This window comes from Apiotrichum porosum, assembly GCF_003942205.1.
Source record: "Apiotrichum porosum strain DSM 27194 chromosome Unknown scaffold_8, whole genome shotgun sequence".
In the NCBI taxonomy this organism is placed as follows: Eukaryota; Fungi; Basidiomycota; class Tremellomycetes; order Trichosporonales; family Trichosporonaceae; genus Apiotrichum; species Apiotrichum porosum.
In genome coordinates this window covers 823,401-847,765 of record NW_021167115.1, presented here as the reverse complement: position 1 = coordinate 847,765, position 24,365 = coordinate 823,401, and the positions used below count along the sequence as shown (strand labels likewise).

The 24,365-nt window shown below is 59.4% G+C and overlaps 5 protein-coding genes across 5 annotated transcripts; all 5 read left to right on the top strand.

The window, feature by feature from the left end:
* Window positions 1–264: 264 nt before the first annotated feature.
* EHS24_009087 (uncharacterized protein) lies at window positions 265–2,139 on the top strand (the record flags this gene model as incomplete). The annotated part of the gene is made up of 7 exons (XM_028624382.1): window positions 265–443; window positions 485–648; window positions 695–1,052; window positions 1,101–1,157; window positions 1,195–1,345; window positions 1,383–2,099; window positions 2,137–2,139. 7 exons carry the CDS (start codon window positions 265–267, stop codon window positions 2,137–2,139), a joined length of 1,629 nt encoding a protein of 542 aa, XP_028475454.1.
* Window positions 2,140–4,615: 2,476 nt separating this feature from the next.
* On the top strand, window positions 4,616–6,675 carry EHS24_009086 (uncharacterized protein; the record flags this gene model as incomplete). The annotated part of the gene is made up of 5 exons (XM_028624381.1): window positions 4,616–4,758; window positions 4,813–4,852; window positions 4,909–5,077; window positions 5,152–5,188; window positions 5,241–6,675. 5 exons carry the CDS (start codon window positions 4,616–4,618, stop codon window positions 6,673–6,675), a joined length of 1,824 nt encoding a protein of 607 aa, XP_028475453.1.
* A 1,068-nt stretch (window positions 6,676–7,743) lies between these two features.
* CKA1 (Casein kinase II subunit alpha) lies at window positions 7,744–9,409 on the top strand (the record flags this gene model as incomplete). The annotated part of the gene is made up of 4 exons (XM_028624380.1): window positions 7,744–7,764; window positions 7,872–8,016; window positions 8,417–8,688; window positions 8,747–9,409. 4 exons carry the CDS (start codon window positions 7,744–7,746, stop codon window positions 9,407–9,409), a joined length of 1,101 nt encoding a protein of 366 aa, XP_028475452.1.
* Window positions 9,410–10,284: 875 nt separating this feature from the next.
* EHS24_009084 (uncharacterized protein) lies at window positions 10,285–14,682 on the top strand (the record flags this gene model as incomplete). Its single annotated transcript, XM_028624379.1, has 10 exons — window positions 10,285–10,368; window positions 10,740–10,755; window positions 10,793–10,823; window positions 10,915–10,995; window positions 11,270–11,468; window positions 11,674–12,852; window positions 12,893–13,052; window positions 13,153–13,314; window positions 13,369–13,475; window positions 13,540–14,682. 10 exons carry the CDS (start codon window positions 10,285–10,287, stop codon window positions 14,680–14,682), a joined length of 3,162 nt encoding a protein of 1,053 aa, XP_028475451.1.
* Window positions 14,683–19,323: 4,641 nt separating this feature from the next.
* On the top strand, window positions 19,324–19,592 carry EHS24_009083 (uncharacterized protein; the record flags this gene model as incomplete). The annotated part of the gene is made up of 2 exons (XM_028624378.1): window positions 19,324–19,476; window positions 19,587–19,592. 2 exons carry the CDS (start codon window positions 19,324–19,326, stop codon window positions 19,590–19,592), a joined length of 159 nt encoding a protein of 52 aa, XP_028475450.1.
* Window positions 19,593–24,365: the final 4,773 nt, after the last annotated feature.

The following is a 24,365-nucleotide window of genomic DNA, read 5'->3' as shown; positions in this document are numbered from 1 at the left end:
CCGACCAGGCCGACCAGCCAGGCCACACAGCGTGCAGAGCCGCCTGAAGGGCCAGGGCCCAGGGGAGGCCCAAGAAAATGGAGATTTCCGGGCATGTCCGTCTTTTCAACGTCATTGAAATCCGGCAAGGCACACGCGCGACTTGCCCGTCGCCGCCAGCCGTTACAAGGCGGAGGGGGCTCTAATTACCCCACCGCGTCAAATGACTCGCGCGCTCTTGTTGTTGTCACTTGTCTGCAACTCCCATCACAACACACCACCACCATGGCACCCTCTCGCGCGCCAGACGCTCTAGACGAAAAATCTTCCCAGCCACATGCCTGGACCATCGCGCGGGATGCGGCAGTAGACGCCGCGATTGCTTGTCATGACGAGGACGCGCTGGCCAAGATATCAGCCCAACCTGGCGGCTTTGGTTCCCAGTCGTCGAGACGAAAGGCATGGTGAGTTTCCTCTTGCCTGTGGTTACTGACCATCCAATTAGGGTGGAGCTCCTCCATGTTGATCACCTTGCGCGGAGCAATGGCCACGATATTCGAGAGCCGACACCCGATACCGATACAGAGGGAGTACGGGTCTTCCCGCCGCACGACGACGAGGGTCAAGTGGGGCTGGATACGAGTCGCTCGTTTGTGACATACCCAAAGGGTGCGTAGCTAGAGTATTTATTGACGTTTTTAGCTAACCGTACCAGGGTTATCAGACTCGGACAAGGCGGCAATGCAAGAAGACTTACACGCCCTTATCGTCTCTGTCCTCCAGCGCCACCCAAAGCTGAGCTACTTTCAAGGCCTGCACGACATCATGACGGTGCTCTACTTGACCCTTTTGACTGAAATTCCTCGTCCTCGACCACACGTCGAGAGCCACAGCGATGAGGATGAGGAGACGGTGCAAGATGAGAAGAAGCCATTCAAGGCCAAGGGCAAGGTCATGACCCCGGAGGACAGGCTCGAGTGGGGCGAGCTCGTGCGTGCCGCCGAGGTGGTCACTCTGTGTCGTACACGCGACGCCATGGGTAAAGGTCTTGGCCCGATGATGGGCATGCTGAGGTATGTGCAATGCCTGCGGACTGAATGGGTGTAGTACTGACGGGAAAGGCTACTACGCCGGCTGCTCGCTGCCGCCGATCCGCAACTGTACCGCATCTCTGCTAGGTGAGGTCTCGTCCTTGTCCTCATTCTGACCTCTCAGCATCTCCCCCGTGCCAACCTTGCCCTTTTTCGCCCTCTCGTGGATCCTTACCCTCTTCTCCCACGACATCGACACTCTCGAGCCGGTGCAAAGGATATTCGACTATCTCATTGCACGCAACCCCATCTCGGCAATCTACCTCGCCGTAGCCGTAGGTTAGCAAATCCGATTGCTGCTGACCTATACAGATCCTCATGTCCAAAAAGGCCCAGATGCTCAAGCTCGCTCGCGACCTCGGCCCCGAGGTGACCCACGACCCATCTCTCCTGCACCCGCTCTTTGCGCGCCTTCCCCCACTCTATCCCGATACGCCAGACAGCCCCTTCCCTCCTCCAGACTTCACTGCAGGCGAGCCGGCCCCGCGCGACGAGCCCAACCCATATACCCCCATCAACCTCAGTACGGTGTTTACACTCGCCGACGGGTTGTTGATCAAGTATCCCTGGGACGGACCGCGGATACGCGGGCAAGAGGTGTTTGGCCCCGGCAGTGTCGTGAGCACCTTTGACAAGGAGCCACGGGCCAGGCCACGAGGAGACAACAAAGAGCCAGTCACGAGTGACAAGGACGAATGGGACGAAAAGCAAGGACTGGACGAGGACGCGTGGACGCTGTCGGACGCCGAAGCGGCGATTGACAACGATGTGATCCTCCCAGGCGGGGACGCGATGGACGACGACGAGGTCCTGACCGTGGCCCGCTGGTCGCCGCTGACACCGTTGTCGGCGTTCGTTGGGCGTGTGGGCCTCGGCCTAACCAGCGGAGGCAAGGGCGGCATGGGCCTCTACGGCTTCGACAGGCTGGGCACGGCCGTCGCCGTGGGTGTCGTGGTGCTCGGTATCGGCGCAGCTCTCTTTGGCTGGCGGCGTCACACCGACCCCAGCTGGGCCCGTTTCTGGGGCCTGGTGGCCGGTCAGTGGGTAGTCAAATCGAGAGCCGCAGTGAGTCCCGGTGTGGAAGGAGTGGCGAGGGGCTGGAACACGGTCGGAAGGTATATCGGCCGGACGTTGAGGGACGTGTTGTAGATACAAGCAAGTGTGTATGCAGGGCCGGGAGAGAAAGGCAGGAGGCCATCCCGTAATCTCAAAGTCGGTCAAACAAAATCCTGCTCAGCAGCCCTTCTGCAGCTGTCGAAGGTTCGCCACATGTTTACCTTCAAGCCACTGCTCAATCTCACCAACGTAACTCACCCGCTCATGCGAGCTCACACATCTTACTCATCTTACTCATCCAGCCATTTCTAGTCCACCAATTATGTCTTACTTGTCCACCGGCCACGCACTGGCTAGCCTCTCCACGTGGTGTCCCAAGTGTGCTCTGAGAAGCCCATCATGCTTTGGAGCTGGTGTCCCAGAAAGCCAGTTCGCGAGTAACGAATGTGGAGCAGGCGGCTCCTCACTTCTGAGGAAGACTGACGGACGGGACTCGCCAAGGATCACGATCTGTGGCCACCATCGCCCCCCGATACTCGAGACTTGGCGGTGCCTGTTTCTTGGTGACCTCTCTCTCTCTCCTGTGCCTGCAATGGCCTGCAATTGACGGTGTGTACCCCCTTGACGCGTGTCATGGGCTCGGCACGCACCGCCCCGACACGACGCGATGGAGGAGACAAACAGTCTGTTATCGCTGGCGCCGCTGTTGATGGAACGGACGTCTGGCCGGGGGTGGCGGTTGGGGATTGGTGGTTTGGCAGCAAGCTCAACCGACAGGCGTCCACCCGGCGCCTGGTGCAATAGGCAGCTGGGCCAACCTGCCACCACGAAGCATTCTACTGAATAACATACCACTTGGAACTGAACGGACGCCAGACTTCAGCCATCCGCCACGCGTCGTGTTCCCTTTCTTCTGGGCTCTGGGCTCTGAGGAAAGTGGGCAGCGATCGCAGCGAGCGACGCGCCGACTACGCACCCCTGCACCGACTACGCATCCTTGTAGTCCAAACATGCCAAACATGCCAAACATGCCAAACATGCCAAACATGCCAAACATGCCAAACATGCCAAACACACGTCAAACACAACAAAACGAGGCCCCAGAATGTGTGGTTTGGACAATTCATTGGTATCCCCTGGGCTGGACCCGACCAGGGTTAGGGTGGTGGACGATTAGAGTTGCGAGGTGAGGTCCAATGGCCAATGGCCAATGGACTGGGGCTGTGACTCAAGACTCGTATTAGACTCGTAATGGCCGTAATGGCCAACGCAGAGCGGGTCAGATGCTGTGTTTCCAGCTTGCAGCTTGAGGACCCCACCCCACCGCTGGCCGCTGGCCGCCGGGCGGTGGCCGTTTGGGTTGTATTGGGAGTCAGGAATCGAATGCAAGGACCGGGATCTCGTCACAGGATCACAGGGTGGGCAGACCTTACTGTACCTTAACGGCCTTGGAACGCACAACGAGCGCGTGTTGATGGACCAGCCTGCTGCACGCGCGGTTTCGCAGGCTTGCACAGCCCACAGGCCACGGGTGGTATTTTCGGACGATGCTGGCCGACAAATGTGGCTTCCAGCAGCAACACGGCTCTGCCATGCTATTCGGGTACTGGTGATGGGCCGGGTGTGCTATGGTCGAGCTTGTGACAGCATATGCACATGGCTGCTGTGTCGTTTGCCTTGTTGACATCCAAGACTAGCCTGTTTGAGCTGCGTTGCTTGGCACTTTGCCACCATGTGCACGCTCTGGCGCTCTGGCGTGTGATCTGTGAGGTATGCGGCTGCGTGGTCTGGCAATTAATTGGCCTTCGATACGGTTTAGACGCTGAGGAGAGCCTAGGGAGATCGGGTTTCGTGCGTACACTTTGTACTCTCGGGACCCATGACGTCGATGGCTCCTCTCGTTGCCGTTTGGGTGGCGTCTGGCGGCAACTGCTGGCGGGCGGGAAACGCACAAAGAGAGTCTCAACCCAATCCTTCTAAACCTGCAGGACAGCAGCAGGAGCTCAGGCGGACACGCAAAAGGAGAGACAAGATAGGAGCTGCAGTACCTTTTGCGTTTACCCTTCCGTTTGGGCTCGCAGACCCGGTTCAGGTCAAGGTCAACACTGTCCTCTGGGCGGTGCACACCACCAAACGACACCTTCTGTGAAAGCGACCCCCCACCATTGCTGCACACAAGCGCGCCCGGCAGAAAGAAGCCCAGGAACTCGAAGCGAGGCAGCGGCCGATAGCGAGCGAACGGTAATTGACCGGTGACTGCGTGTTGCTGAGGCAACCACCAAAGGACGAGTCCCATCCCACCACACGCTACCCCCTCTCCCCCCCGGTCCCCGCAACTCAAACGGCTGGGTCACATCAGCGTTACATACCGGCTGTCCACACCCCCTTCTCGTCATTTTCTTCCCCACAGTACACCTCTTCGTCTTCCACTTTCTCGTCTTCGTCGTCCTCTTCTTCATTGCATTCGCCAACCACCTGGTCCCCCAAGTATGGGTGCGACACGCCGGCTCGGCTCTTCTTTCACAATGATCACGGCTCTCGTCATGGCTGCTGCCGCCATCGCCCCGGTGGCCAGCGCGTTCCGCTTCAACGCTACCTCGCCCAAGCAGTGTGGTGACTGGACGGTCACCTGGTAAGCACACCCCAGCTCTCATGTTCGCCAAGTGTAGCTGCTGACATGCTCTAGGGACGGCGGTACTGCTCCGTTCTACCTCGTCATGGTGCCCGTGAGTTTTCAGTGTTGTGCTTTTTGGGCGAAGCGGTGCTGAAACTAGCCGAAAAGACAATCACAGTCACGGCCGGCCGAATCATCAACATGTCCCTTCCCGCCGACGGCTCCTCTGTGCCGTACTCGCACACGTTCACGCTTCAGCAGCCCGAGGGGCTCGAGTTCATTGCTACCATGTACGACGCGGACGGCTTTGGCAGCGGTGGAGCCAGCGAAGTTCTTTGTGCGTTTCCCCTATGGTGGTGGTGTGCTGTGCTGAGACAGGGTGGCGTGAGAGTGTGGCGCTGACCTGCGTAGCGGTTGGTTCCTCGAGCGACACGAGCTGCCTCAACTCGTGAGTCTGGCCACATGCAAACAAGCATGTATGTATGCTAACACGTCTGCAGCACCGTCAATGCCGACTTTTACTTCTCCACCAGCCCGGAAAGCAGCCCAGACTTATGCGAGGGCATGACCATTACCTGGAACAATGCCGCCGTGGATCCTGTCAACCTGTACGGTTTGATCCCTGGCGGCACTGCATGGGAGGTGCCTATTTCGGCTTCCCAAATGTCGTCGAGGAGTGTGGACTGGACGGTCGACGTCGCAGCCGGCACCACATTCTTGCTGCTCATGAGCGACGCTGGTACATACGGCACTGGCGGCAGCAGCTCGCTCATGACCACAAGCAACAGCTCTAGCGGGAGCAGCAGCTGCATCAATTCATCGTCGCCGTCAACAACACCCGTCGTGCCTTGGACCTACGCGTCCACGGCCACGGCCGTCTCGTCCTTTACGTCGACGCAGTCGACGAGCAAGGGTCAAACAACTGCGAACCCCAGTTCTTCCGCAACATCCTCTGCCGCGAGTAGCAAGAAGAGCAACACGGCAGCAATCGTTGGCGCAGCAGTGGGCGTTTCACTCGCTGTGATCCTCGCATTGTTGCTGTTCTGCTGTTGCCGTCGCCGCCGCAACAAGGACGTTGAGGGTGCCGCGCCTGGTGCGTGGGCCCCCGTCAAGGAAGAGCGGGAGGGTAGCAACAACGAGCGTGCAAGCGGCGGTGGACCGACTGCACCCACTGCACCGACTGTCAACGAGAGGCAGGGCCTGCTGGATCGCCTCTTCACCGCAGGTGTGCCTTCGATTGGTATTTCGAGCCACTCTCGCACTGGAAGCCGTACCGCAAGTGGCAGTGCTGCAGACACTCTCAACCGTGGCAGTCGCGACTTGTCGGCCGTTGCAGGCATGCCGTACGGAGCGCCTGCGCCGTCCGTCTTCACCTCGGACTCGCACAGCGAAATCATCGAGGTCAGCCCCTACCCGTACACCGAGTACTCGGACCACCCTCCTCCCTTCTCCGCGCACGAGAGGCGGCGCAGCGTGTCGTCGACGGACAAGGCGCCATTGTCCGACGCGCAGAACAGCAACTCGACCGACAACAGCAACGACACCAACCCCGAGAACCCCTTCCGCGACAGCAGCGACCTCCCGCCTACACTCCCTCCCATTGGCTCGAGTACACCGTTGTCGCCAGTGCTGGACGACGACGAGACAGACACCGAGGCTGTGCGCCGCAAGGCGGCCCTCGGCGTCGGCGGCGTCACCCGCCCCACGGGTATGCGTACCTCTGACCTCCTCACGCTCTCCGAATTCCCGGCCCCGGCCGCGCAGGGCACTACACCCTCGTCGAGCGCGTCCAACGGCGCCGACCCACGAAACAGCGTGCACAGCGCCGAGCACTGGATGGCGCTCACGAGCGACCCTCCCCCCTCGTACAACCCGTACGACAGGCTGCGCGCAGCCAATCCCGACGACCACGCCGACGACCGCTCTGACGAGTAGAGTCGAGTCGAGTGAAGTCGCGTCGCGTCCGCCCAGTTTCCCCAAGTATAGTTAAGCAAAACGAACATTTTAGTCAAAGCCCTTATAGGCTGTATCAGTACGAACCCCCACCAGACCCCACCCATCCCACATCAGACTCGTATCGTAACACACACGATGGACAGTGCCACATGCATGAGATTCGCTTCATTGGACGCACTGGGTGCCATGCGTCTGCTTCTTGATATACACTGTAGAGGAACACCAGTCGGTCCAGTGGGAAACAACGGTGATGGTGTCAGCCGTACGGCGCACTGTGACCAGGCTAACAAGGGAGAGAGGTCAAGGTATCTCTGCCACGACGTGGCGCGATGGGGGCCGAGGACGAGGAGCTGCGATAGAAGAGAAGAACCATGAGCTGGAAGATCAGCCTTGATTGTCAATGTGAAGGAGGTATGCGCATTTGTGTCCCAGGGGTGCACTGATTATCGGCGGTGCTGTCGAATGTTCATCAACATGAAGGCGGGGTTCGACGGCCACGGAATGATGGTGATGGGAGTGTTAAGCTGCACAGACAGGGGATTAGGGTAAGTATTAGACCTGTCACTTACGACTGATGTGGGTGACTGGACTAATAAGCCCCGCCGTTGATTAGAAATTCCTCAGTGCCACCTTGCGGCGTTATAAGCTACGCCTTCGAGCCCGCTTGCGGGCTGATGGATCGGCCCCGTCGTGTCGTTGTTGCAGTTCTGGCAGCGTGCCGGCCCTGTGCAGTAATACACCAACACCCTCCGCGTCGTCGTCGTCGATACACCCTTCGTCGTCGTCGTCGTCGTTCTATCCACTCTCTATCACTCACTTCGGTACACGCCAGCGCTTTCGCACAGCGCACCCAGCGATAACCGACTTGCAGCGAGCACACAGCTCTCTCTCGCTTCCCCCCCTTCGATCCTCCCCCCACACACACGCTAGGACAGTCCCGCGCCACAGACTGTTATACTTAGCCTTGCCCCCCATCTTCCCCCTTTCAACACTCTCCCCTTTACAACCTTCGCAACCACGACCTCGGTCGACGAACAGTTATTAGCAATGTCGGGCAGCAGGAGCATTGTAAGTTGCCCACCACTCCCTCTGCCAAAGTCAACAAACCCTTTCTCCCCCATCGGTCGGCGCAGATCGGCGCGCCGAGTGGGAGACTCCCCGCTATCGGACTACAGAAAGCAGGCGTGGTCCCTCCTCGCCGAGTCAACGAGATAATGCCTGCGGGCACAGGCTCGCGTGCTGGGAGACCTGAGCGTATGCTGTCTTCTCTTGTCTTGGTCACGCTGGTGCACACAGACCACACTGGCATTGGCACGTTTGGTGCGCGCGGCCGGAGGGCCGGACGCCGCTCTGCGCCGCCCTCGCCGCCCCGGGCCTGGAATAACACTGGCGTGCGGCCATAAGGACCGCACGGCGCGCCGTGAAGAGCACGCCGGCAGCGTCTGATGGCTCGTACACTGGCGCTGTCGCCTCGACCTGCGCGGACCGTGCTCTTTCTCTTCCCCCAGTTCAGTTCCTCGCAGACAGGCAGCTAACGCCACAGGCCCGCGTGTACCCCGACGTGAACGAGAAGCTGGGACGGTCTTGGTGGGACTATGGTGCGTCTGATGGGCAGCGGCGCGGCATGCAGCGCCCAATGAGCCCCCCTCTCTGCGTGCAAGAACGCGGCGGTGGCTCTTGGATTGATCAACGTGAAACAATTTGCTGACCCCATCCGCAGACAACCTCGTTGTCACGTGGGGCGTGCAGGACAACTATGAGATTGTCCGCAAGGTCGGCCGCGGAAAGTACTCTGAGGTGTTCGAGTCGGTCCACCTCCCCACCAACCAGAAGTGCATTGTCAAGGTGCTCAAGCCTGTGAAGAAGAAGAAGATTAAGCGCGAGATCAAGATTCTCCAGAACCTCGCCGGTGGCCCCAACGTCATTGGCCTGCTGGACGTTGTGCGGGACAGCCAGTCCAAGACCCCGTCCATCGTGTCCGAGTATGTCAACGTGAGTATTTTGTTCATGTCACAAGCAAGTCCCGCCTTGCTGATGCGCCGCCCTCCAGAACACCGAGTTCAAGACTCTGTACCCTAAATTCACCGACTTTGACGTCCGTTTCTACATCTTCGAGCTGCTCAAGGCTCTCGACTTCTGCCACTCCAAGGGCATCATGCACCGCGACGTCAAGCCGCACAACGTCATGATTGACCACGAGAGGCGACAGCTCCGTCTCATCGACTGGGGACTTGCCGAGTTCTACCACCCTGGCACCGAGTACAACGTCCGTGTCGCTTCGCGTTACTTCAAGGGCCCCGAGCTCCTTGTCGACTTCCAGGAGTACGACTACTCGCTCGACATGTGGTCGCTCGGCTGCATGTTTGCCTCCATGATCTTCCGCAAGGAGCCCTTCTTCCACGGCCACGACAACGCCGACCAGCTTGTCAAGATCACCAAGGTCCTGGGTACCGACGAGCTGTTCAACTACCTCGAGAGGTACGACATTGACCTCGACTCGCAGTTTGACGACATTCTTGGCCGCTACCCCCGCAAGCCCTGGTCCAAGTTTATCACCTCGGAGAACCAGCGTTACATCTCCAACGAGGCCATTGACTTTTTGGACAAGCTCCTGCGCTACGACCACCAGGAGCGCTTGACAGCGATGGAGGCCCAGGGCCACCCATTCTTCACCCCTGTGAAAGAGGCGGCCAAGAAGGCTGGATCGGCATGAGACGACTACATTGTCCCCCGTACAGTGCCGACAGCCGCGCCGTCATCCATACCTCTTATCGGTGCTCGATGATCTTTTTCCTCCCTGGGTTCTCAGTTCCTCCTCCCCCCCTCCCCACCCCGCCGCGTGTCCCCTTGCGTTTTTATTCCACTCCACCCACCCACCTACCCCCCGTGCGCGCCAGTCGGGCCCCACCGTACTCGGTGTCTCGTGCTGCTGCATAGAAAGAGAGCCCTACACGTTGTTTGTCGCGTGGTGTGTGAGCGAAGAGAGACTGGCTACTGGGGCGTCCTATCTGTCCATTGACCACATGCATGACCCCCGTACTGTTGCGAGCGTAGCGCGCGAGAGAGAGAGTGGGAGTGTCAGGGAGAGGGAGGCGACAGGCGTAATGTGCGAGCATAAGCATAAGCGTTGATCGAAAGCGTAGACGAAAGCGTAGACGAAAGCGTAGACGGAGTATCGTGGGCCAAGTGCGTTGTGTCGGACCGGCGGCTGCGCGGTGTGACGGCGGCGTGTGCGGTTCCTGGGGCGGGGGGTGGGTTTGAATGAGAGGGGGAAGTCGTCGTCATGGGCGTGTGTGTCAATGTGTGTGTGTGCGCCGGCCATTTCTCATCCCATCACACGTCACACACAGTCACCCACCCCCTCTTCTCCTCCTTTCCATCTTCAACCAAACACTTTCCCATCTTCCATTGCTCTCACGCACACGCTTTCACGGGGGACGACAGTACGACAAGCAACAGCCCAAGACACCCACCCCTCCCACGCGCGACTGTTCCCCCCGAGACCAAAAAGTCTTGGGTGCGGTGAGAACCTGGGACAGACTACGGACCAAACACAGCCCCAATCCCTAGAGGACAGCTCTGGCCACCATGGCCTACATGTACTCCCCAGAGGGGGCCGGAGTGGGCAAGCGAGGAGACGACCAGGACGCGGATATCATACGCGAGTTCAAGGTAGGTGCAGCCGTGCATGCATGAGACACACCAGGGAGGGCCATGACGGAGGTCGCTGGATCGCGGGATCGCTGGCTGTGGGTGGCTGTCGCGCTGTCGGGGGATTGAGATTGGGCACACATGAGCGGCCGCGTTGTCGTATTGGCGATTCCAGACGCCTCACAAGCGACATGGTTCCGAGGCGGTGCATGCATGCATGCAACGCGGACACGCGTGCTGGGCGTGCGCGGCTCGCGACCGCGACCATGCCATGGCTATGACCTGTACGCTCGCCGCTCGCGGGGCCAGTTCGCGATTCCGTCGATCCTTGCGTGCCGAAACGGAGCTGGGTCGCAATGTTGCTTGATACTGCAGGCTGACACACTTCCCAGCGCAAGCTTGCAGAGGGTACGCTGCCGACATGAGCGAGGAAGCTGACCAGCAGACGAGGGGTACATCGCATACTTCAACGAACGGTGAGTCCCAGCCATCTCCCAACAGGTCCGACACAGACGTCTACGTGGACACGGACCGAGAAATACGGAACGGCGCTGACGGAGCCCCCAGGATCAGGATCGAGCAGGCGTACATTGACGCGCTCACGAAGCTGCACGGCAAGACCGTTGGCGTCGATGCCCTCCATGATGAGTACGTACTGTGACAACGCTCACGTCTCGGCGCGCGCGAGGGAAGGCGACGGTGGCTGAGGCCGAGGACGTTGGATCGTCTGTTGGGCATGGGCATGGAGTGCCAGGCTCCGGTTTGTGCGGTGGTGGTCGCTGCGACGGGCAGGCTATATCGACGGGCGTCCCGATGTCGCTGTCGTCCTCGCAGCTCGGCACCACTACTAGACGCTGCTGTTACCTCGCCAACATTTCCCTGCTCAGCTGTATATGGAAAACCCCAGCTGACGCGCTCCCAGTGTGACCCATCGCGGTCAGCGCTCGTCGGCGCGTACAGCGTACATGGAGGTCCGAGACTACACCCAGCGTGAGATCGATAGCCGCGAGGCGCTTGTCAATGCTCTGCGTGAGGATGTTGTCAACAAGCTCGCTGCACTGCGGGATACCCAGACGAGGATCCGTAACAGGATCAGAGAGGATCTCAAGACTGCCACAGAGGTGAGTCGAGGAAGGGTTTTGCGTGGGGAGAATGCGAAGTTGCGAGGTTGTCAAGAGGTTGTCAAGAGCAAGCGCTGTCGAGGATCCACTGCGCAAACATGAGCGTCACAAGCCCAGGACTGGCTATTGCTTGGTTTATCGCACACCCATATCTTGCTTCTCGCTCCACGATTCTCTTTGGAAGGAACTGTGACTGATCCCTCAGGCATACGAAGACTATGCGTTCACAAAGGTCCCAAAGCTCCGGCGCTCGTACATGGTCAAGACGTCGTCTATCGAGGAGTACCGCAAACAGGAGCTTGCTATTCAGAAACAGCAGCAGCTTTTGTCTGAACCGTCTCCGTCGTCGCCGCAACCCGAGAAGCCGCACCCGTTCGCCCTGCCCGCGTCCAGCAGTGGCAGCGTCGCGTACAGCGGCTACGCTGCCAGCCAGTATGCCGCTTCAAGCACCGGCCACCACGCGGCCAGTGCCAGCGGGTCCGACACTCCCCCTAACGTCCTGCCGACCACTCCCACACCCACGCCATCGATCCCCCCGGGCATCAACTTTGCCAACCAGCTCGCTGCGCCCGACCAGAGGCGAGAGAAGCTCCTGACCGGCCGCGCCCGCTCGGGTTCTGCGTCGCTCGCGAGTGCCGTGGCTGATGGCCGTTCCAAGGAGGTGTTCCAGGACATTGCTGCCCAGGGCAAGAAGGGATTCTCGGCCATCATGCAGCGTTTCGGTGGTGAGCGCGAAGGTGCTGCTCCGATCGAGCCCATTGCTATCCCCGTCGAGATGCCCTCGCCCGCCAAGCACGGTCACGGCCATGTTCATGGTCACGACCGCCAGCGCAGCAGCATCTCGCGCAGCGCGAGTGTGGCAAAGGGAGCCAAGATCAAGCGCGACGCCAGCGACGCGGACAAGGCATACCGCGAGGGCGTGTTCCACTGCGAGTCTCTGCGTCTTCGTCGTGAAAAGCTCCAGCAATCGGCCATCACCTCGTTGATGCAGTTCAACGACGACCTCAATTCGACCCTCCAGGTCACTCTGCGCGCGTTCACGGACGCGACGCACGGCACCGCCGCGACTCTGGCGCAGGCGACCGAGGTGGTCAGCAGCAGCTTAAAGGACATCAAGCCCGCGGCCGATACGATGCTCTTCCGCTCCAAGCTCCCCATGCCGGCCAGGCGTGCGCCGATCCTTTACGAAAACTTCTATGTCGGCCCCTGCCACTCGCTCATCTTTGGCGTGTCCCTCACAGACTATGATTTCGCCCGTGGTGAGGGAGGTGACCACGGTCGCCTGCCACTCATTGTGGAGAAGTGTCTCGCCGAGATCGACGCGAGGGGTATGGGTGCAGAGGGCATCTACCGACTTTCCGGAAGGGCGGCGACCGTCAAGCAGGTGAGCTCTCCAACTCTGTGTAACAGCTGACAATGTCCAGCTGGTGCAGGACATTGAGCTCGACGAGAATACATTCACGTTCAAGCTCGAAGACGACGTTTACAGCATCGGTGTCATTCTCAAGCAGTACCTCCGCGAGTTGCCCGAGCCCCTCTTCCCGCTCCCTCACGCAGAACGTGTCAAGTACACCGAACACAGGGGTGAGTACAGCATGACATTGCACGTTGTCATGTGCTCAGAACGGTCGCTTGACACCGCTTGTTGTGCTGTGTGGAAGTTCACTCACTGACGTGGTCCCAGAGGCTCTCATGGAGAGCAGCTTCGCACCTCTCCGCGGTCGTCTCCGTCGTCTCCCACCCATCCACCAGACGACCTTCCAGGCCATCATTGAACACCTCGCCCGTGTGAGCTCACGCGCAAAGGATAACAAGATGGACGCCAAGAACCTCGCTGTTTTGTTCAGTGAGTCCAGCTGCGATTTTTTCATCAATGAGACATAGCTGACCTTCACTCTAGACGCTGCACTTTTCGGCCAGGACCAGGTGCCGGCCACTGGCAACGCGCTCACCATGCACCTCGAAAAGGACACCGTCCTCGAGGACCTGATCACATATTCTGATCTTGTGAGTACGCCACGCCTGATGAGCAAACACCTGTTCCCTGCGACACTATTGACACTGGCTGCAGCTCTTCTCGGCTCCCTCGCTCCCCGAGTCCAGCGCCTCCACTGCGTCGGGTGCCCGTGTGCTTACTACGACTCCGGAGCGCAAGGGTAGCCGCCACACGAACGTCTCCATCGGCCCCGTGCCCGTCTTCAAGGACGCCTCGCCGACCGAGTCGAACGAAGCCCTGTCCGCTGGCCAGCCTGTGCTCGCACAGCCTGTCCCAGTCGTTGCGTCCACAGTCAGCGCATTCGAGTTCAAGGTGACGGACGACTCGCCCACAAGCGAGTTCACCCCGGACACCGACCTCACGCTCCTCTACGACCCAGCCATGATCCCCCAGTCGATGCGTGACATTGTCGGCGAGGCATACCATGTCCGCCCGCTCGCGAGCGACGACTTCCTCCGGTCGCATTTCGGCCTCCTGTCCAACCTGAGCACGAGCCCTCCCCTCGCTCCGTCCGTATACATGTCCCTCTTCAACGCCTTGAAGGGATGCGACGACACATACTACATCACCGTCATTGTGGCTCGCGCAAGCGACCAGATTGTGGCAAGTGGCACAGTCGTCAAGGAGCGCAAGTTTATCCACGGCGCCGGCCAGGCTGCTCATATCGAGGACATTGTGGTGTCACCCACTGTCCAGGGCCAGGGGCTGGGCAAGAAGTTTGTCATGGGCTTGCTCGAGCTGGCCACGGCCTCGCTGGGATGCTACAAGACGATCCTCGACTGCCAAGAGTCAAAGGTGCCGTTCTACGAAAAGTGTGGCTTTACACTTCGCGGAAGGCAGATGGCGTACTATGCACCCACAGACGAGCTGGGCCGTACCCAGTCCGTGGGGTCCATGCGCGCCCTCACGCCTGCCGCAGCTAGCGGCGACGGTTCTACCCCCGGATCCACCACTCCGGATGTCGACCACACGGCGGCCGCCGAGCTCGAGGTCCCCGAGAACCAGGACGACAACGAGAGTGTTGCCGAGACGGTCGAGACGAGCGCGTCGGGCGTCACGTATCACTTTCCCGTTGACGCTTTCTCGGGCCTGAGCATCAACACGGGCGGCAGTGCGTTTGGTGGCTCCTTGTCGACTGGTCGCGCGAGCAGCAGTGGCACAGCCACGCCGTCGTTGCTGCGTCCCGAGGGGGACGCATCGACGGGCACGGCGTTGTAAGTGGCGATGCTACTGTGGTTGCAGTGGGGTGGATGGGGAGGGAGAGGGGGAGGGGGAGGGGGAGCGTGTGGCGGGGCTACACCATTCGTGACTCTGCGAGTTGCAGCATCCGTCAACCGCTCGTTCCAGGACCTGGCACCCCAACAGTCCAGGTCCACCCGCCAACCGAACCGACCGCAGCTGGCCAAGATACCCACATCACGTGCGTGCCACCGAAGCAATCGCACACGCCATCGCCGCACCGTCGCCACATTACCACGCAGTCGAGGATCGAGGATTTACATTCTGTGCATTTGTGTGTTGTCTCCAAACCCCCGCGCGCCACAACGCGTCAGGGCGGACGGCACGTAAGGACACTAAGTTGTCATCAAGGACAGGCAGGACCTTAGGACCTTTGGGATGCTGGAGGAGCAGCAGAGCAGAGGAGGAGAGCGGGAAATACATATACATACAGAAACGTGCAGGAATTTCATGCAGTAGAACAGAACGCTTACCGTGCCGCCAGAGCCGTGTCGCGGCACAACGCATCATGTCGCATGTCCGCACGCACCTTGTCCCCCATGTCTCCTCGGTGTGCCGCGCGGCAAAAAGGCAAAAGGGGCAGCAGAGACTAGTCCGAGACACGCGCTAAAATCGAGGAGAGATATGTGTACCTCCGGTCCAGATCCTCCAAAATGTGCCAAAACAAATGTATTCAATTGAACCCAGCTTGCACAACTCAATTGCAGGCCCGCGAACCCTCGCCACCTATCCCCCGCAACGTCCAAGGCGCCCGCACGCAAAGGATACGCCAACGATCCCGGTGCCGATCCAGGTGGACGAGGCAGGCAGCGTGCGCAGCGTGCAACGCCCCGGCGGTGTCCTGCGGCCTGCGGCTTCACTCGCCACTCGCCACTCAATTCCCACCTGGGTTAGATACTATTGACTCTCGATGTGCCATTCATCGTGATGCGGGGGGCGACCATGGGCCATGGGCCATGGCACGCATGGGCATTCCGGCGCCACCCCGTTCTTGCTCCTGCTCCGCGCCGCTTCTCGCCTCGTCGGGGTCGCCTTCTCGGAGCACCAGGGGATGCGTGCGGAGCGGAGCCGGCTTGCTTTCCCTGGCCCAACATTTGATTGATTGTTCCCGTTCACCGCGTCACCCGGCGCCATCCCGGGCGTGCCATTCAGTGGCCAGTGGATTGGTGTGTGCTCGCATGTGGCATGCCCTTTGTTTTTTTATGAATGATTAATGCCATTGACATATTTGGTGTTTTGTGCACCTGTAGAATGTGTACTTTCATGTCGGCTGTACGGCTGGGCAGGGCTTTTTGGCCTCTGGAGAAATGGGAATGGGACTGGAACCGGTGGCACTGCGGTTCCAGCATACAGGAATTAATTCAAAGCATCAGGAAAGGGAATACCGACGTGGCCGTTCGAAAGTGATCAGTGACCAGTGACCGCCAAGAAGCCTCTGCTGCGGGAACGCCGGATTCTAGGACGAGGAAAACAGTTTACGGTACGTGTGCTTGCGACGAGAATTGAGTCGTGCCGGGGGCCGTCTCAATGCGCATTGCGAGCCAGAACCAGAAAATATTAGCCCCTCGCCACCCATTGATGCTCTCCTTTGATTGCTTCCCGGGTGGCGGCTGGCCATGCTGGCCAAACCGTTGCCACGTTGCGCGCTAGAGCCGCTGGAACCAGTCTAAGGAGGAACGCGCCGAGACTTGTTTAATGGCGAAGCGTTGTTGGGAGACAAGTCCGAACGACAAAACACATGTGTACTGTTGTCCGACAGCCGGTCAGGCCCCAATCTTGAGCAGTAAATGGCAATCAAAGCTATTAGAGGGGAGCCCCGAATCTGGGATCGCAATGCCACAGCCGAACATCCACTGTCACTACTCGTTGAATTTTAAGACCATCTATGGTATGTAGCCCAGTCAGTGATCCAGTGAAAACCGGATCTGTTGTTAACGTTAGCCCCGATTGTGTACTAGTGTCGGCTGGATATACGTACTGTACAAGCGTTGAGGGCCGAGCTGCAGCCAGAACAAGTCGCGTCGCGATGAGCTGCGCTAGGCTAGCCTGCACGAGGCTGGTCGACGAGACAGTGTCCTCGACAACCTCGGACACGGCTATCGACAAGAACAAAACAGGTCTTGATCGTGTGCACGACAATAAACAAACCTGCACAGTCTCAGCCGTGGTAGCGATCTGCAGTCGATGAGATCCTAATAATTTCATGACAACCGAGGCTGAACGCAGCGTTAAACGAGTACAAGATCGAGTATAGTACAAGATCGACTATGGACGAGGCCGTGTGCGCCACATTGCCACCATGCATGCGTGCGCGCGCGCGCGGAACTAAACTGGACGCAAACGGCGAGGAACAGATAGCGAAGTGCAATCAATTGTTGTTGGCTGTCTCGGCTCGGTGGTAACTTTATGTCGTAGTAGTGGCCGGCTGGCTCTTGTGCCTCGCACATGTCTTGGTCCGACGTTTGTCCGTTTCCCTGTCTCGGCTGGGGGGTGGACGCATTCAAACGTTGGACCTACATTGACACTTATGTGTCATCGATGTCTGGTCCTGATGTGGGGTCCCATTGAGAGGGAGAGAAACAGAGACAGCGGGGGGGGGGGGGAAGGGCTACGCAAGATGGCAAGCGCATACAACACAGGAACCAAAACAGGACCGACGAAGGACCACGACACCGAGTTGCACGAGTGTTAGAATGCGGACCAAGGTAGAGGCACCACCTTATACCGATTTATTCATGAGTGTAGCAGGGTATCGGCCCCGAACGATGTCGGACAACAAGGTGACATCCTCTTGAGTGGTCGTTGAGGGGGCCTTCGTGAGTGACTCAATTAACAGCGGACCCATCTACAGCATTGTGCGTCGGGTGGATCTTGCCACACGACGTCAGCTGCGATTTTACCGAGCCCAACCCTCATCTTGGTGTGGAACAGGGCTTGAACCGGATGCCAGGTAATTTGGTATGACGACGCAGCGACAGAACCAACGGCATGGTGGCACCCTCCGCCCTCTGCGTCGAGGTCAGTGCCACGCTCACCAAACCTAATCGTGCAACATTTGTAAGTTTGAAACCAAACGGCCTGCCCGTTGTCGTGTGCACCACAAACGGCCAGGGATCCAGAACATGACCCGATTCATTGTGATACTGCCGTCCGAATAACCTCCAAACCGGCGGAGCCTCGGGGTTCACGTCGTTCGTCTCGTCTGGTACGGTACGCACCGCTAACATTTTACTGATTTTAAGAGGGGGGGGGGGGCGGGGGGGGGTTCCATTCGTAGTTTTGCTGCCAAGACAGTCGAGTCGGCGCCTGCTCCGCCGCTGGCGCGCTGGCGGTGCGCGGGCATGCAAAAACCCATATGGTACATGTATCACCACCGGCCACCGGTCTTCTGAAGCGAAGTAAGACCGCGTAATTGTGGCACTGAGCAGCACGCGGGTGGAAGATGGGTTGCCTGCGCCTCACTCATGGTTATGGGCCGAGCCCCTCGTGGCCACCTTGCGCGAGCAGTCGGTACGTTTTTGGTTCTCGAACACATCTGCGTCCGATATCGGTCTGCACGCGGACCCACCGTTGGCAGAGAGCACGCCCCACACGCCACGGTGTTCCGCTGCTCACACAAAGCACACCTGAACCATACGCCGTGCAATAACAAACACCGCCCAGGTCCCTGCTTCAAAGCCAAATAACTGTACAACCCCCCGAGAACCCAAGAGTCTTGGGTGGGTGGCTCCAACGCCTCTGCAAGACCCCCTTGCCCAAGACATGCAACCGCCATTCCCCACAACTCACAAGAGGCGGCCGAGGCGGCGCCTCGGCCCGCGACGACTGATGTTTGTTGTGCTCTGAGCTGGGCGGATGTGGCCGAACGCGATCCGTGCACCGTCGACGACGATCAAAGTTTACGCTCAGGACAGATGCAGGAGCGTAAATGATGGGGATTGTCGTCTTGACGACGTGGGTTGTGGCACTCGCCATGAACGCCGAGCGTGCCCAGCACATCTGCATTGGGCAGGTGCTCGGCGGCGGCGGCGGCGTTGATGGCGGCGGCCTGTCCCCCGAACTATGTTGCATGCCCCTTCAGACGCGACACGACCTTTGCACACATGCGCATAATGCCCGACGCCGAGAGGTTCGGTGTCCCTGTGGTGTGGCATTGATTCGCTCCGAGGCCGCTCCTGGGCCCCTTGCATGGCCTCTACACTCAAAACAAACGCGTCCCCGAGACGGGGTGGGATATGGCGAGTACCTTTGTCCTCCCGATGGCCCCATACCCCCCACCCCCTCCTGCCCTGTGAGTAGTTCCTCCTACTGTGAGTAACTGGCGGGATAAACAAGTTCACCCGGTGGCCAACACCCGGCCTGTGCCGCTGGATACCGGGGCAAACTCCTCGCCCCAGTGGCGCCGCTGCCAGGGTGCCACATCGGAGGCGAGGGCCGCCATGGCGTCGGCGCATCCCGACTGCCAAGCTGCCGACAGACAGGAGGTGGAGGGGGTTGCGAGGCTGCTGAGCCAGGGATGGGGAAGGGGACAGATTAGACGTGGGTTTCCGACGGCCACTGAGGTCAGCGACGCCGTTATTGAGGAACGTGAGCGTAAACGTGCCCGCCAGCACCGTAGCCATGGCCTACAAGGTCAGATCTGCGCCCGTGCGCGAGGCGGTGGGCGGTGGTGGTGGCACTGGAGCTGGCGCGTGCTGGATTCGAGTTGAAGCAGCTGGCACGACCGGTCGAGCCCGTGACCTTGGCATGGCCATGTCGGGCCCCGACTCGAGTGTATGTGGGTTATGACGGTCGTGCGGCAGAGGCGGTGGCAGTGGGTCGATGCCATGGTGTCATGATGTAATGGGGCCACTGCTGGAATAAGCGAGAAGCGAAGGGCATAGGCATAGGCAAAAAGGCAAAAGGCGATTGTCGAGGTGAAGGCTGAGGCGAGGGAAGCATGGTTTCCGAGGGCTGGTCATCAGTGCGCAGAAGCATAGAAAGTGGGACGACGTCAAGCCAAAAGTGCCTTGTAGCATACTGGCACAACGTAGTGGCACATGGACGACCGCAGCCATGCTTCGCGCAATCTGCCACCAAGTCGCCACCAACTTGCACACATTGGTGGCATATCAGTGCCGGAAGCCAAAGCCGGAGCATTTGACCGTCCAGTTGGAACAACAAACACCGGTGGCCGGTGGTCAAGTCCGGCATGACCGCGGAGCCACCGAATACCCATTCCGCAAGACCAAGGCCCACATTTGAGAGCAAGTCACTACCCCAGTCGAGTTAAGCGCAAGCCAGCGGCGAGGTGGGTGGTGGTGGCGGCGGCGCAGTACCCAGTCGACCGTTAGGCAGACGTTTTGCCTGCCTTCAGCACCGCAGCAGCCCCACAGCCCCACCAAGCTTGTCCACTGTGCCAACGACCTGTGCGTTTGAGGTATGTTCCCCGCAATAGACGCCGTAAAACCAAATAAAGGCCAAAGAAAGACCAGCACAGGACTGAGCAGTGAGGGCTTGTGGAACGGGATGCTGCACGGGCGCACGGATGTGCCTTGCGCACGGTCTCGGTCGTTCGGCAGAGCTCGGCAGGGGGCGGATGCTCCTGCACCACGTTTGAGGGAGGAGTCATGGCGATAGAGTGGCGACAGCAGTGGAGAGACGGACAGTGGTGCACGGATCTCTGCTGGATGTGCGCCGTAACGAGGCGTCGGCGACTGGCCGACTGGTATCGAAGGTTTTGGTGGTGGCAGGCAGGGTGGAGGAGCGTAGAGCTTTTTGCCTGTTGGAAAACATGGCAGCCTGGGTGGTGGTCTCGGGAATGTGGCTGTGGACACAAAGGCGCAGTACAGGCGAACATAGCGCAACATGGCGTTTTCCACGACCACCACCGACATCATCGCGACCAGCTGGTTTGTGAGGCGCTTGGTTTGTCAGACTACCACATCGGCATGTGACGGTGCTGCTGGCCAGTCACGGGATCACCATGGCGATACATGTGGGCAGCTGGAACGGGGTGGAACAAGTGGCAGCTGACTTGGAACAAGGAAAAATAGAAAAACCAAACCCGAATACGCCCCCACAAGGCATCGGTTCGGCAGGCCTTGGAAACAAACCAAATAAACATTCTGGAACCAGACCACGAGATCCGTGTGCTTTCCTTTCATTAATCTTGGACAAATGAGATCCAGGTGTCACACCGCCAGACGGCACTGGTCGGTGGTCTGTTCGGCCCCCCCCCCCAAGTCTGTCGTACGTCCGAGGAACGTAGGGCACCGCCGCGTACGTGTGAATGAGCTGCAGGCCTGTGAGGTGAGACGCGAGATCTAGCACCCCAAACGATTACGTCGTAGGTCTTTCCATATCGCTGGGTCACGGAAAGTGTGCCACAGCCACTTTGTTGGGGAGGCAGTTGGGGAACGGAGGAGGGATTCCAGTCCCGCCTGGGCCCGCGGCGCAATGATTTAGAGTTCTGCAGCAGCTGCATGTCTCGTCCGACTTCCGTCTTGCGTCTTGCGTTGTGCGTTGTGCGTTCTTCCGTGTCCGTGCCTCTGTACCACTCTGAGGCTGGAGGGGAACAGCGTGCAAAGGCTTCTGTGAGGCTGAACAGCAGCGCAACATTGCGCGCCAGTGCACCTCCTTGACAACGGCAAAGGCGCTGGAAGCCGTTCTACGTACCGCGACATCGCGATCGGCCGCGGTGCCGGTCGCCTGGTGGGCAATCTTTCCGAACAACAAGTCATGGCCAGTGAGCTGCGTCGCATTTGTATTTGTTGGGGGATGCATCGAGTGTGCAAGGACCGTGCGGGGCCGCTACTGCCCAAGATGGAAGTCCAGACTCCAGAGAAGTTTGTACCTCAGGCCGCAGAACGTGGGGTACAGGAGAAGCGAGAAGAGAGGGGGTCAGATAGGCCGGGGCTGGACTGGGTTGGGTTGGGGTGGGGGGTATGAGACCTACGGTGGGGGATCCGGGCGATCGGTGGCGTACGTGGATGACCTGGACTGCGCACCAGGTTTGGTTCTGCAGGTCTCGCCTACGGCCACCTGCTGATACCAGATTACCTACATACACTACTGTGCGACATCTTTCCGAGCGCTGCTAGCGATGGTGGTACATACGTACTGTACTGTACATACGTTTACTCACACACGAGGCAGTCGCGAGTTGTGCGTCTGCGCCGTTTCGGCTTGATTTTGGGGGATTGTTCCAAATTGTTCCAAGCGGGTCTAACCGCTGAGGCTGGCTGGGGGGGCAAGCTGCCACACAGTACCAGAATTCAGAAGGCCAAGGCTGAACGCATTGATACCGCACAACCGCCCCTCCTGGTCATGCCACAACGTCCAATTCTGGGCATTCTAGGCCTTCGAGCGGGAGGAACAGTTCTTGGCTGTGAGCCGAGGCGTACATTGCATGGTGTTGTTTTGGCAGAGAGTATTGTTAGCCGCGCGTTTTGCGCCTGGGCTTGGGCTTGGCGTGGGCGTCTTGGAACCAAGAATCAGCATGCCTTCGGTGGCGGGTGTTGGGTGGCAACTGGATGCACCTTTGCAGAGGACCAGCCTGGCGCTCGACGCAGAAGCACGTAAAACAGGTAAAATCCGTAATAAAAAAATACATCAACATGTTGTTGGGTGGTCAGGGGTGTGGCGGCGCCACAGTGGCGGATCACGAGTCCAGCTCTGGTGGCAGGCGGGAGCGAGGCTTTGTTGTGCAGCAGCACATCGAGGTGGCGACGCACAAAGTTGTGAATGCTTTCCCCAGATATGCACGATGTATAGAGTGGCTAGCCAGCTGTGAGTGGCAACGTGCAGCGCATGGCTTTGACCGTCAAGGGCCGCATACGGATTGGATTGTTTTGGTCAATTTTATAGCTGGGGAGGTCCCTGGGTCTTGAATCGAACACTGTTTCCGGCAGTGTCGGGCGGAATCCCCGCAAGACCCGGGATCTGCCTAACCCCAAGAAAACCCCCAGACTGACATTTGTCTGTTTGTGTTCTAAAGCAAGATACGTGTTCCAGTGCTGTTCCAGGGTGCGGCCCCCGCCCACGTCACATCTGGGGGGGGGGGAGGGGGGTTGCAGAGGCACCACGATCCAGCGTTTCTGCCTTGATACGACGCTTGTGCCAGCAGCTGTGCCACCAGCCAGGACACGCCACCCTTTGAGCCACCGGCAGCCTACGGGCATTTACTTTGAACCCCAATGACGCGCGACACCCGGTTGTCCACCAAATGGCCCAAGGAATGGGTAAGGAACAACAGCCGTGGCACCCACAACACAGGGACAACTTTCCAGGATCACGTCGGAATTCCAAAAGCCCAGCAGAGCAACCGGCCTACGAGGGCCATGCACACGAGGCTTGCAGCCTTTCAGGGAGGCAGGAGGGACAGCCGCTCGGACCCATTATGGGCCGGGAGCGAATGCGAGAAAGCGCTTGGGTGCCCAGGAGGAGAAAACGACGACGACGACGACGACGAGCCACGGAGCAAGGGAATGAAAAAAGGCAGGAGCTACCTCCTGGGAGCCCTTCCTCTCCCTGGAATGCTTCCAAACTGAGTCGTCCCCCTCTATCAATGAGCACCGCTCTCTCTCTCGCAACTGTCGCAGGTCAGCTGACCCGCCCTCATTGTGTGATCCTGCGCGCAGAAAAAAAAGGAGTCAGAGTGAGGGTCCAGAACAGTACGACGACGGCCGCAACAAGCTACGGATCTGCGCCGTACTTTGGCGTCCCACGTTTATTGTACATCCCTGTACACCCCTGTACACGGGGAGCCGTGGCAGACCCCCCCTCCGCGAGCCGCAATCGATCACAGCTGTGGTGCATGTATGCCTTTGCATGCCCGGCTGACTGCGATCGAGCCAGGAGAGACAGGTGTGGGCCAGGATCCAGTATGCTATGCGTCAGTGCCGTGCATTGCCGTGCTGGGCGACTGTGCGACTGTGCAAACGCTTCGAGGGCAGAGAGCTGGAACGAGCCAGACACACACACACCCACAGACACACCACGGGCCATGGGGCTACACCAGACAAAGGGACGCAATGTACCCATCCAGGCCACCGACATCCCAATGCATACACACGCGTGTCCACGTCTACACGCGCCTCTGTTCGTGTATAGAGGAGGGGGCAGGCCGCTGTCCGCATTGGCCTGAGAACAATAGACCAGCCATGCCATGTGCACTAGCCCCGAGCGCGTGAGCCAAGACTAAAGAATTGAAACATGCCTCTGGGCGTCGAGACAGAGCGAGAGAGATTTGTGTTGGGCCCATTGGGCACAGCCGTGTGTAGGCAGTGGAGCGAGCGCGCGACCGTCCCCACCCACTCTCTGTGCGAGTCAGCCCTCGACACGCACACCTCCTCTACATTAGGCCATGTCGGTCAGAGACGCGCGCGCGTGTCCAGAGTCACACTGCAGCAGAGGCTGGCCGACCGGGGGGGGCCTCTGCCATTCTTTGCCTGGTCAGGAGCTGGCCCCAAGGACTTGTTGGCCCCAGGAGGACCCCAGGAGGCAGCCCAGGAGCTCCTTGCCGCAGCGCCTGACTCAAGGCTGGACGTTTGCGGCGCCCGCCATCTCATTGACCTCGTCTGTCAGGCACTGTTATGGGGCAGCCCCCTCCTCGGCAAGCCCAGTGAAAAGCGCCACTGACAATTCTCGACCGCCGCGCGAGTTATCCCTTTGCCAACACA